Consider the following 13,752-nt stretch of genomic DNA (forward strand, 5'->3'; position numbering starts at 1 on the left):
CTCCACGCAGGAAGTGAAAGATTCAAACTAAAAAATTCCTAAAAGTCTCTTTTTTTGTTCCACGCTGCTCTTACCTTCATTACTTTCACCAAAAGCACATTGAGTTCATTCACCCGACGCTGTTTCTGGTGTTATAAAGTTTTTCATATTAACAGGAAACATTTTGCAACTGCAGCTTCGAGATGAGACTTTAACTCGATGCATGTGGAGAAATTGGATTGTTGCAACAACAAATTAGTGCTAAGATTGATCTACACGGGGATAAAAATACACCAGGAACAAGAATCACCAGTGTTCAGCGTTGACTACCTTTTCATCTCTTTTTTAAACTCTGTTTACTTCCAGCCTGACCTTCATTTTTTTTGGGAGGCTATGCCCCGAACGCCACGTGGTCTCGGCACTATGAGCGCTAATTAACACCGATGATGCTAGAGAAAACAAGGCTCGTTAAGAGACGAGGTTAACGGCACCTCGCACGCTCAGACAGAGAAGTAATTAACACGAGCGGAGGAGAAAACTGTGGAGGCAGGTAGAAGGACACGATCGGCTGCCCGCGGTGTCAGCCGACCTGTCTACCTGTCAGCAGGTAGCTGCAGGCGACGTCAGCCTCCCGTCTCACTTGATGTGATCATTTAAATCAATTATTTCTGATTATTTATTAAGTATAGGATAACTTACAGATAGATCTCTCTGTGCAACACAATACAGTTCAACCTGCACCTTGAAAATGACCACACAGTTGCAGGGTTCCCACGCGAACATCTGGATAACAGTCATGGAAAAACACCTGGAAAATGAGAGAAAAAGCAGAAAGTCCTGGAAAATCTGGTGTTGTCCTGAAACATTATTTAAACTCTCCACACCTCCACGATACAGTCTAGAATTAGAGACTTGACTTATTTTTTTGTATAATGATTAAATCAAAAGTATTATTTATCCGATTACTCGATTACTCGATGGAATAATTGATAGAGCTCAATTACTAAAATAATCAATAACTCCATAACTGCACGAGAGAAAAAGGCATCGGGGTTATACATTGATTGATTAAGAAACATATTAGTGTATGGGCACGCTCCCTGTCGGTCGTAGCAGCTAGATCGTCGCTGAAAATGTCCTGGAGGATGATCTCTAGAAACGAGTGGGAACCCTGAGTCGACCCGACCACCGCTGCAGGACTGTCGTATCAGACTGCTTCGTTTTAGCTCGCTGTACCTGATAAACTGACATCTGATCCTGTAAAAACATCATTATGCAGCTGACAGCTAATCTGCTAGACGTGCACCATATATATGTAAGATATGGATAGACCGATTATTTGTCTGGCCGATCTGTGATTCTTCTGTCAGATTGCCCCGAATTTCAAAATGCGCTTCCTCTCGCACAATGTCCCGCCCACAACAATATCTGATTGGTTACAGTCACAATTAATAGCCTGCAAACACTAACAAGTAGCTAAATAAATGTAGTGCAGAGGAAGTATAAAGTACCTGGGAATTGTACTCGAGTATATACGTGTTTAACTTTTACTGCACATGAATATAATTCGGTATCGGCCCTGAAAAGGTTGTATCAGTCGACCTCTAATGTTTTTACACACAAACACAACATAGGAAGGATTTTTCTGAATTTAACTTCCTCAGAACAGCAAACTTTTATTTATCATTTCTTTTTACATTTTGTGCAAGAGTAAAGCATTGAAGATGAGAGCAGTTATTAAAGTCTTATTAACCTTTGAGAAATGACATGTGCTCAGTAGAACTGTTCATTCAGTAACTCTCAATACACTTAATACAGACACAATCTTACTAAGAGATTTATTTCAGTAAAAAGGATGAGTTATGGAAAAATACAAAGAAATAAGAATGATTTAAAAAAATGTCTCTTACAAGTCGACTTTGCAAGAATTTTTGAGTCTCGTTCAGGCAATTCCCAGAAAAATACAGACAACACGACCTCAGCTATATAGCTTTGTTGTGCTCGTCTGCAGGTGATGCCGAGGCAAACTTTAAAGAAAAGACGTGGCGGGAAGGTTGTTCGAAGGAGCAACTCTCAGGGCGTTCTCTCAACTTCAGGCCCAGGAGGTGTTGCATCTAATAAAAATGATATTTTCAGATTCAACATTATTTGGTGACAGACAAAGAATTGGACAAAATCAAACTGCCTTTGAACAGGACTGGATCGAGATGGGTGAGAATCGAAAACACATGAAGAAAATAAGTATGTATGTTGTTTATATGGTAGGATTAGTTTGTGTTTAACAGACAATAGCTGAAGATGAAGAGTGGGAGAGGTCCTGGATTAACTGGAATAAATGAGTTGACACATGGAAAGAATATGGTTGGAAGTTGAGACTCGATCACCGTCGGTAATATCCACCTATGACAAAAACTCTACTCGTAATTTGGACTTTTCCCACATTTTCCGGAAGTGTCCTAAATTACAAGTCCATCGGGAGAAGGTGAAAAAGGAAGTAGGAGAAATTCTGAACTTCGACATCAGTTGATTCTCTGCACCGTACCTGTCAGAGTGTTGGAGAATAACAAAATATATCTATATATGCTCAGAGGTCTTGTGTTAACAGCCCACACAATTATTTCAATAAACTGGCTGAAGCCTCACCCTCCGTGGACCGACGGACCCAAAGGCTTCAGGCTGTGAACTGTATGGAAAACATCATTTCGACACTGCAACTCCAGAGCGACATTTAATTGGAAAGATTGCACTCAACAAAGTGAACATATTGTCACATCTTGGCACATATCAATATTATTTGTGTATGTAAAGGTGTGTGAGAGCTGTATTCTTGATAACTGGACGGTTTTGCTCAGTAAAGTTGGTCTTTTGTAAGTGTTTTGCGTGTTTTTCTCCACAGAGCTGGACAGAATTTAACCTGAAACCTTACAGATGATTCAAAGTGCTTTCAGAGCAAAAAGAAACGAAATAAAAATCGTTGAAATCGAGGAAACTTCTGAATAAAATAACAAAAATCAAGCAGTCGGTCTTCGCTGACATTCTTCACTTGATAAAAGATGGGAGCTGTAAATAAAGACGCGTTCAGCAGCAGATAAACTTTAATGTTTCCGCTCGATCCTTCAGACTCTATTTTGTGAATTCATGAATTTTAAACCGTGTTTCTGGAACTCGTCCACAGAACAACATCCAACATGATTTCAGGAATAAGAAACATTTTTTTTATCCACCCACTTATTTTTTTCTTTGTAATGTGCTTTTCTACATCTCAAAGCCCCGACGGTGTGAAAAAAAAAAAAAAAATTATGTTGGAAACTTTAGATTGAAGTATATCAGAATTGTACTGCTGTGTTTCAGGTTTCTGTGTTTGTATTTTATTCTCTGACAAACTGCATCTCACTGTTTAGATTTCATCCGACTGCTGGAGAAAAAAATCTCGGCTCATTGTTTCCTCTTTCCAAGCCCTCCTTCGGCTTTGTCTCGGAGCCAGCAGAGATTTGGCGAGATGCGAGGCGTTATTTAACATGGCCGATGCCAAAGTACCTCGAATACAGTAACAGACAGGCAGGCAGATAGACAGACAGCCCAAGGGCACTGTTGGGAACAAAAAAACTCAGCGTTTCATTATGTGAAGAACCCACAAATCTCTTTTTTCCATGGCTCATATCTTTTATATTTTTTCTAATTACCATCCTCAGTTAATGCCGTAATTATTCCAAGTGTCACAACATGAGTCAACTTAAATTGAAGCGTAATGAGGCAATAGACGGAGTCGCAGCACATAAAGAGCGAAATCATAGTTTTGACTGTTCGCACAAATGAGGCTGTCCCTCTTTGATAATTATGACTGAAGTGAGAGGAATTCGTTTCAGTCGGCTACTCGAGGTGACGGGGTGAAGTAAAAAAAGGGAAAAAAGCTTTGGAGGATAATGGAGTTGGTTTGAAAAAGTTGCCTTCTCTGAACCTCACAGTGATAAAATATGAACAGTCCTTGACTTTTCTAATTGTTCTCAGCGTTTTTTAAAATATTCAAAAACCGTTTCAGAAAAATCAACAAAACTGCGACAGTGACCGACGGTCGGCTGAACTCAGGTAACTCGATGTCTCACCGGCTCTTTGTGGATCTTCCTCACCGAGTGTATTATCTCTCAGTTGTTCTGTAGATTATTTAAATGCTCACTTGATTGTCAGCATGTGAAGGCGAGCGGTTGCGAGGGAAGGCTGGTTTATCTCTCTGGAGGGGCCAAAAGGCTAGTGTTAATCATGACGGAGCAGAGCGAGAGGAATTAAAACTAATGAAGTCCTGAGAGACCAGCCTGCTCGCTTTCTCACCACCACTCTCCGTCTTTGTCTCTCCTCCTGTGGACTGTTAGCGTCCCCGAGGGTTTATCTGTCTGTTTTACTGTCTCTCTCTCAATCCTACAAGGACGGATCGGGTTGAGGGTGTCACATTATCGTGAACACCTGTGCAGACACAATAGATCCTGCAAGAACAGCACATCTACAACATGATTTCTACCTTTGTACGACTTGTGATGTTCAGATTTGGTTGAGTCTCATCAGGAGCCGAGTTTAAAGATTGTAGTCTGTGTTCACTGTCTGAAGATAGACCAGTACTGGTGATCCAGTTCATCCCAAAGCTGTCGGATGGGATTGAGGTCAGATCTTCAACACCGAACTGGGAAACCATTTCTTCATAGAGCTGCTTGTGCATGAGGACATTGTCACGCTGAAACAGGAAAGACTCTTTATGTAGAAACTGCAGCGTTACAGGAATACATCAACATTTTGGGTAATATAATTATTGAGTAAGATGAGAAGATTTATTTTGTCTCATAGTTAGCGAATAATTAGCTTAGCTCCGCACAAAGAGAGCAAAACCTGTGCAAATCAGCCCCAGACTGCCTTAAAAAAAGGAGTTGTTGAGTTTAGGGTTGGGCGACGTCTACAGCGAAACATCGTGATGGACGATGACGTCAATGTTTGTGAATTTGAGGCAGCGTGTCCCCTCAGTGTTGTCTTAAGGCAGCAGTAGCCGCTGGTGTTTCCCACTGCTGCTCTGACATGAATCTCCAGCTGTCTCCTCCTGCAGAGGAAACTATCTCCCGTTACCACCGACACAGCTCCCTGTGTCAGGTTTAAAAGCGTCCTCGTCTCTGCACCACGTGTCCGTAACTTTGTTCAGCCTCATATGCATAAAACAACGTTGGCCGACGAGCCAAGGAAGCTAAGCTAATGACTGAGAGAAACAGCAGCCCGCGGGAAAAGACACACTGCTGCCACAAATTTAACTGAGCTGGTTTAATAAGAAAATAATAAACGGGACATGGAGACGTGATGTTAGTGCACCGAGCAGCAACATGCGTCTTTTCATTTCCTGGTCTGAAAAGGTGTTGACTTGTCTAAACTGGTCTTGTTTATGCTTTGTCCCCTCCCCCACAGCTCACCTGTGCAACGGGACATTCCACAAACACCTGCAGGACCTCTACGTCCCCCTGGTGGTGCGCTACATCGACCTGATGGAGTCGTCCATCGCTCAGTCCATCCACCGCGGCTTCGAGCAGGAGACCTGGCAGTCAGTCAAGTAAGAGCCCCCGCCCACCTGTTCCCCGCCAGCCTGAGCGGTTAACGTTACGCCGATGACTACACTGTATAGCACAGGCTCAAATGTTAGCTAAGTACTTTTCTGCACTGTGCTTATGCTCTGGTTAAGTTCACAGAAAAAGGCGGAAATGTCTGCAGGTGTGCTTAAAAATATCCAGCGGTGTGACTTGAACTGCAGTCGGCCGTTTGGTAGCATGAAAGCCAGCTATAAGTATATAATGTGACCGTGATATGCTACGTCTGCTACACATGTCAACCTTGGACGTATCTGTGGTTTGCAGATTGAAGATCTGGTGACTGGGCTGGAAAAAAAAGATGTAGAATGAAAGTTTTCTTAGACGTCGGTGTTGCATGTGTTGCAACTTAATACTTTCACTCCACTGCATTTATTTGATAACTTTAGCTACTAGTTACCAGGAAGTGGACACAGATTTATGCCTGGATGAATCGATGGACAGACGAGTTCGAAAATGTAATTTCCACGTAAGCTGATCGTAGGGAGACATCAACACGTGCAGAGATCTGTCATGAGGCCGGTGTGTGTTTTGATTGTTATAAACTGTGTTTGGGGTGAAAAGAAGCTGAACTGTGCAGAACGCTGTCATCATCAACTCATGATGATGTTTCAAGACGTCGCCCTTCATATTCCAGACATCGAGTGTAATTGCACTCCTGTTGGCTCATTTAATTTTTAAACCTGGTTTGTCAGTTTAATTACTTTAATATGTAAGAAAAAATGTGGATACCTGATTTTTCTTGACGTGAGGAAAGTTTAACGCTTGCAGCTCTGAATGAGGCATAAAAGGCACGACAACGAGACAAAATAAAAAGACATTGAAAGAGTAAATAAAATCAAAGATAGTCAGTTTGTTTTCTCCGTATTTATGAGACACATTAAAAGTATTTTCATGACGTTGTCCCTGGATCAACACACAAAGCGTGTGATGCATTTGAGCTCCTATTTGTCTTTAAGTAGTGAATCGTTTCTGGTCGGGATGTACCGATCAGGTGTTTTTTTACCCCGATCCCGAGTCGAGTCATTTAATATTTAGTATCTGCCGATACCGAGTCCCGATCCGATACTTAGCCCTAACTAATATTTTCCTAGATAATCAGCTGCATTAAGAAAAAAAAAAACCTGCATCCAAGTTGTTCCTTAATAGGTTTTTTTAGTAAATACTTTCATATGGCTCTATCTTATTCTGCATATCCTATTGCAACATTGGTTTTCATTTGTTTTTTTTAACAAAAACAACCAAGTAAACAAAGTCAGTAACTAAACCCTGCTCCTCGACCACGGAGATGGGCTGGTTATCCAGAGCGATGAATTCAATGACCGTCTCTGTAATATTTGTGGCCATGTCGCTGTCTCGAGGATATTTGTCTTTCCTTTTGAAAGTATCCGCGAGTGTTTGTTGCTTCGGTGCCTTTGCCTGTATTGCTTGAGTGAACTCGTTATATTCCTTCGAGTGTTTGTTTCTTATGTGCCGTCTCAAACTTGTAGTATTAAACGCAGCTCTTTTGTTACCCCCTCACCGTTGGACTGCTTTCGCTTTCTAATTTAAAATATTGCCACACTGCAGACATTTTATCCACAGGTTTGCTAGAGTAACGCCACAAATTGCGTTTACGACAGCTGACGTAAAAATAATCGGGCTTGGGTCCACGTTCAAAATTGCCGATCCCGATCAGTGAAACAATGTCCATATCGGCCCCGATCCCGATCCCGCAGATCGGCTCGGGACATCCCTAGTTTCTGGTGATAAATAAACCCTGTTGTGCGCAGATATGTTTTCCAACACTATATTTATCAAACAGTCTTTATCTGAGAGAACTGTCGTGTCGCCCTGTGCATGAACGCTGTCAGTTTCAGTTGTCGTTCATTATCTTTGTACCTTCTGTTGACTCTCAGCGATGGTTTGTTGATGTGTGATACTGGCAGCTGCATGAATGTAACAGAAACAATAAAAGCTGAAGGAACTAAATAAACGCGGCGCCGGGCAGAGCAGAGCAGAGCAGCCGAGAAACAAAAGGAGGCAGACGCAGCGAAACACACAGCAAGGACACAGAAACAATGTAGTGAGAGCTGCACTCTTTGACAAAAAAAACCCTGAATGAAAGAAAACAGAGTGAATAGAAGTACGCACTGACTTTTCTGTGTTTTATTGGTATGTGCTATTGATCAATTAATGCAGGCAGGACGAGTGGCTTCTATTATAGTTACTATTCTTGTGTTTGTGTGCTGTGGTGAAGAACGCCCACTGTTACTGTCACATTTTCTTCTCTCTCTTTTGTTCTTTTAACATTTTCCTTTTATGCCATCGATCCACCTCGCCGCTGACTTTGACCCGGCAGGTCGTTAACTAACAATCTAGCGAGCGTTCCTCTTCCCAAAGTCCCCAGCCTCCCTCTCACACTGCCACAGATGCCCAGCTTCTCGGCGCCGGCATGGATGGGACCGCTGTGTGAGAACACGTATGTATAACAGGAGGGGTAGACGAGTCTCGCCTCAATCCAAGAGGATATCCATCAATAAAAAAATACCCAGACCTGATCCCGAACAGACCCAAAGACGATAGAGAGGTGCTGATGTTGTGCCTCCTGTTAGTTTGAAGCCAGAGTAAAAGCTCATTTATGCTTGGATACATATTTGGATACAGACGGAGCCTCCAGTCTGTACTCGTCCGTATTTCTGCATGTTTTCTGAAAGCCTACGGATACGGTGTAGCAGTGCAGCCAAAAGTTCAAGCTAGACACGATCAGAAGAGGAAGCTGTTTTAAAAATGGCTGAACTTTTTGAGGAGAGGTACAGGCCCCCAGGAAGAGCGCCAGGTTTTGAAGCCAGATTTTGCAGTGGCCAAACCATGTAATTACATCGTCACATGACGCACTGGGACCCAAAAGACTTTGTTTAATATTTTGAGCATCACAACCCCCCCTGAAATGACTCGTTTCACCGTCGGAAGTTGAGCCATTCGTTCTGATAACGTTTGGAAAAGTCTAGAAGAGCCTAGCCTGATATCTTTTTAAAACCGACGTATCTGTTTCCGTACGTAAAAGGAGCATAAATGAGCCTTTAATCTGTTGATCCGTTTCCTTCTCCAGCTCTGAACCTTAGACAGCCACTTGGTTTGTTCCACATTACAACATTTCTTTCTGTTACTTCACAATAAGGCGCACAAAACTTCGAGTAGTTACCAGGTAACGAATGAGGCACGAATGAGTAACTAACTGCTTGTTAACCATTAGTTAATGAGTAACTCCTTATCAAATTTTATACGGTAGCTACTTTGTGCTTCCCTAATTTTCCTCATGGTGGATTATAGAGTAGATAAGTGGAGAACAGACTGAGAGGTCTTATATCAAGTCAGTATGCATCAGGTGGGTCTTTGGGTTTTCAGGGCTCAGGTATGGATGAAGATCTCCTGCCAAGTCCGTCATCCGTCTGTCCTTTGTACTCGGCAGTCTGTGTGCATGTTTGTCCCCATCGTTTAAAATAAATTATTATATCAAGAAACTTCCCAAGTCAGAACTCCACTCCTTTTTGTTTCCCCCCCTGCATGAAGCCCCGCTCACATTTTACTATTATTTTAAGTTACTGAAAACCACAAAACCTCCGTCATGACGGTCAGTCCGGGTCTCTGAGAGTGAACTGAAGAGCATGCAGCACCCTGCTCGTCTGAATAAAGCCCGGCTCGGCATGAGAGGCAGCTTTGTGGTTTCAAATTGTTTCTGTGACACTGTGGCTCTTTTGTCAGCGGGGCGCCGCCTGCATGCGATCGCTCCTCAGAGACTCGTTGGTGCAGATTTTGTAACGTGTCACGAGTCCTTGTGCTGTGCTGTGTGCATGTCACGATCAGTGAAGTAATAATAACAACACCGTCGTTTTCTTTTGCAGCTTGCAAGGAATAAATCTGCCTGACATCTTGTAAGTTGAGACGTTCCGCTTTTTCCAATATGTGAAAGCTTTTGTCGGAAAAATCTCACCCGCTCCTCTTCCGCCCTGGAACAAAACAAAACAAAATAAAGAAAATCACGTCTGTCCTTCAGCTTTCAGTGTTTACAACAATTTATCCCCTCTGACCCGCCCTGTTTTAAGGTAGTATTGATTTTAAAGGTTGTCTTTGCTCGCCAGGAACAAAGAAAACAGTCCATGAATTCAGTTTTACATTTAAGCAGCTTAAGAGCTGATTTTCTTGTGATTCTAAGAACAACATCACAAGTTCATATAACTTATCACAAATGAATAAGTTGTAACTTATAAAAACAAAATACGACAAAAGGAAAATACCTTTCAAGATTTCTCAAGTCGACAAATACATGAATCTTCACAGCAACATTTGCTTTAATGTTTATTGAATTTTGGGATGTAGGAAAATTGACTTAACAGATTCCCGTTCTCATGACTCACATCCGTCTGTTTATCTATGAAATACTAAAAAGAAATAGAATAAAAATAAAGATAAACATGTTCCTGACATCTGTAACTGATTGCAAAATGTATATAAATGACACAAATCTAATTGGTTATTGTCAATAATACATTTTTAAAAGTTTACAAGCAATATTTCTTTTAATATGTCGCCTGATTTATGAGTCGTGTACTTAACATTTACAGTTATAATATCTCTCCCAGTTTCTTTGTATTATCTCTGTGCCGACCAGGTTCTCCCCTCTGACATGTCGCTCTCTGGATTGTACATTTAGTTCAGTAAAAGGTTGTTGAAGAGAGAAAAACACTCTCTATTAGAGGATTCACACAGTTTCTTTGTACCGTTGACTTCTGTCTCATGACTGTTTGTTCGTCTGTAATGGAGCCGTTTATACTCCGGCAGAGGAGGTTGTGATCACACACAGCTAATAAGCTACAATAGCTTCCTCGACTTAGGACTCTTATCTTTCCTTCCCCTCAGAGGTCAGTACAGTCAAGTCGGCTTGACTACTTTGGTAGAAGTTCAGATACTCTGGTAAAAGTAGAAGTACTGATTCAGCTTCTTTACTCCAGTAAAAGTAATAGAGTACAGGCTCTGACATGTACTCAGAGTATCAGAGTAAAAAGTCTCCCTCTGAAGGACATTTGTGGTCAAAGCTAACTGAAGCTCACGTCATATTAATATAATTCAAAGACTATTAAAGTTAAAGGTAGAGTCAGTAGGATTTGTCCCAGCTGTTCCTGAACGCACCACAAAGATAGTTGATAGTTGAGTCTCATTCCGGACGTCAGGACGTCAAATAGCCACATGTTGGGTTGGTAAAGCGTCCCGAGCAGCAACAAAGTGAGAAAATAAGAAAATCTCTGCAGATACGAGACACTAACACGCCTTTTCTCCCCATTCCAGCCTCCCTCTCTGTCTGTTTACGTCTTTTACGTCTTTGTTTTGTCTCCTTGCATCTGAAATCAGTCTGGTGATGTTGGGAAGGCGGCGTGCGATGATGCCAAATAACAATAATCCATAATTCACCTCAAATGCATCAAACTAAAGTAACGAGCCTGTTTTGAAAATGTGAGGAGGAGAAAGTTCAGATGAAGTAAAGATACCTGAAACACAAAGTACAAATACTTTGTTACTTCCCACCTCTGGTACTGCTCAACGGTTATGTGTGTTTCACTTTTGTGCTGATTTACGTCATCGCCACAAAGGACTCGACGGATTGCAGCGGTTGCTTTAAAAGGAGTTGATTTTGTGCTGCTGTGACCAAAAAATATGCATCGTAGGAAAAATACGATGACAGTAATGAATACAAAACACAAGACATGAAAATCTCAACATCCTCTGGTTATAATTTGCTGCTTTTCTCTATTTTATTACATTTTTTTTTTAACTTTGGATTGTTGGTCGGACAAAACAAGACATTTGAAGACACTTGTGATGGACACCTCTCATAATTGTATGACATTTACCAGACTAAAACACTAAATAACTGAGGTGACTGTACGTCAGTTGCAGCTGTATCATCAGTGAAATGTTGGAGGTTTGATCCGCTGCAGGGCCGCCGGCCACGTCGAGGCCACCAACGCTCAACCAGGAGGCTGCGTTTTCTTAAAAAGGCTCCTCACTCCGACTCCCCCAGCCTTTCCCACAACACAGACCACACTGTTCCTCTACCTCACTTCACTTGGCCCTCCTCGGTCCAATGAAAAAAAGAGAAGAAAAAAAAAAAAAGCTGGCACTTCATTAGCGAGCACAGACGGGCGAGTGGGATCGTCCCGTTCCCCGGGGAGCGGGGCGGAGCGCGCTCAGAGAAGAGCACCGCTAATTAGACATGAGGGGGATAGCCGCCGAGCGTTTAATTGCACCACGGACTCAGCCCAAAGCGTTTATTCCTGTGCGCCACTTGTTAAGGTAACAGTCTTTTAAAGGCGAAGTGAGAAAAGTGAGGGAGTGAGTGGCGCTTGTTTTAACCCCCCCTCCTTCACCCTCCTACCCCCTCCTCCATCCTCCTGTGGCTGTCATTCTAGCCGGGCGCTGTACACTTGGATGTCGGTGGCGGCGAGCGTTGCCATGTGTTGCTGTGTAACCTGTGCGCAGGGGAGAAGGCGGGGAGACGTCCATCTGTCTCTGTTTCAGCCTGGCGCTGTGTTTACTGACTGAAAACACACAGCTCTGCACCAAAACTACCAAAAAACCTGTTGAAGACGCTCACAACAACCTGAATACACTCTGCTTTGTTTTTCTCGGGGCAGATTACTGAGAACTCGTGATGTTTTCTCGTCTACACCAGTGAAAAGAGGATCATACGTGTTTGTGCACATTATATACAACTCAGTAATATCCTGCCCTTCTGCTGATTTGTTTTCTCAGTTCTTTCTGTACTCTTTGTACTTTTTTCTCCATTTTTTCATCTCAGTTAGTCTCAAATTATGTGATTCTGGCACCGCATGCAGAGGAAAAAACATATTTCCTGCAGTTTACCTTTTCAGGGGCTATTTTGTGCTCTTCAGTGAGACAGATATTGTGATGTATCGTTAGATGATTGTGCACAATCGCTGATGTTGTGATACCATCGTTATCTTGGGCAACGTATCTTGAATCATTTCGTGAGTTACTGTGTGATTCCCGCTCCGACTGCAGCAGCCTGGTCGACAGTCCGAGGCTTCAAAGTTTGACGCTGTACCCCTCTAGTACTGTAAAGAGCGAGGCGAGTCCGAGTCAGGAGGTGGTTAGAGTTCACATCCTGTTTATGACGAAGAGTCAAGAGTGATTTTCTTTTTTATTTATGAAACATAAATAAGTGAACTTGAGTAAAAGTATCTGAACTTTCTCCTCCTCACAGCTTCAAAACAGCCTCGTTACTTTAGTTTGATGCATTTGAGGTGAATTATGGATTATTGTTATTTAGCGTCATCGCACGCCGCCTTCCCAACATCACCAGACTGATTTCAGACGCAGCGAGACGAAACAAAGACTTAAGAAGACGTAAACAGACAGAGAGGGAGGCTGGAATGGGGAGAAAAGGCGTGTTAGTGTCTCGTATCTGCAGAGAGTTTCTTATTTTCTCACTTTGTTGCTGCTCGGGACGCTTTACCAACCCAACATGTGGCTGCTTGACGTCCTGGGAATGAGACTCAACTATCAACTATCTTTGTGGTGCATTCAGGAACAGCTGGGACAAATCCTACTGACTCTACCTTTAACTTTAATAGTCTTTGAATTATATTAATATGACGTGAGCTTCAGTTAGCTTTGACCACAAATGTCCTTCAGAGGGAGACTTTTTACTCTGATACTCTGAGTACATGTCAGAGCCTGTACTCACATTTAGGTTTGCTGTAGTTGTAGTTTCAATTTGATTCACAGTTAAAACCACCTGTGCTGAAGAAGAGCAGAGATCCTCACACAGAGTTAGAGTTCATGTAAAAGCGTGTGTGTTGTCGTCATGTTTGAGATACTCAGCTCATCACGCTCTTCATCCTCCCTGCAGTAACGGCTCGGCCACCTCCGAGGATTTGTTCTGGAAGCTGGACGCTCTGCAGATGTTCGTGCTGGACCTCCACTGGCCGGAGCCCGAGTTCGCCAAACATCTGGAGCAGAGACTCAAACTGATGGCCAGCGACATGATGGAGGCCTGCGTCAAGAGGTCAGACTGAGAGGTCCCCACAGCTGGATCAGAACCTCCACATCTGTCTGGATCCAACTCGCTCTTTCTCTCTGTCTTTATTCTTGTGCCGCATGC

The 13,752-nt window shown here is 42.6% G+C and overlaps 1 protein-coding gene across 1 annotated transcript in view; it reads left to right on the forward strand.

The window, feature by feature from the left end:
- cadps2 (Ca++-dependent secretion activator 2) overlaps positions 1-13,752 on the forward strand; it is a 184,293-nt gene that overhangs the window by 140,311 nt on the left and 30,230 nt on the right. Inside the window, exons 19-22 of the mRNA XM_073472131.1 lie at positions 5,416-5,557; positions 7,933-8,052; positions 9,476-9,505; positions 13,501-13,656. Of these exons, the coding sequence (XP_073328232.1) occupies positions 5,416-5,557; positions 7,933-8,052; positions 9,476-9,505; positions 13,501-13,656 (448 nt within the window). The remainder of the gene's footprint in view (positions 1-5,415; positions 5,558-7,932; positions 8,053-9,475; positions 9,506-13,500; positions 13,657-13,752) is intronic.

This window comes from Pagrus major, chromosome 8, assembly GCF_040436345.1.
Source record: "Pagrus major chromosome 8, Pma_NU_1.0".
NCBI classification, from domain to species: domain Eukaryota; kingdom Metazoa; phylum Chordata; class Actinopteri; order Spariformes; family Sparidae; genus Pagrus; species Pagrus major.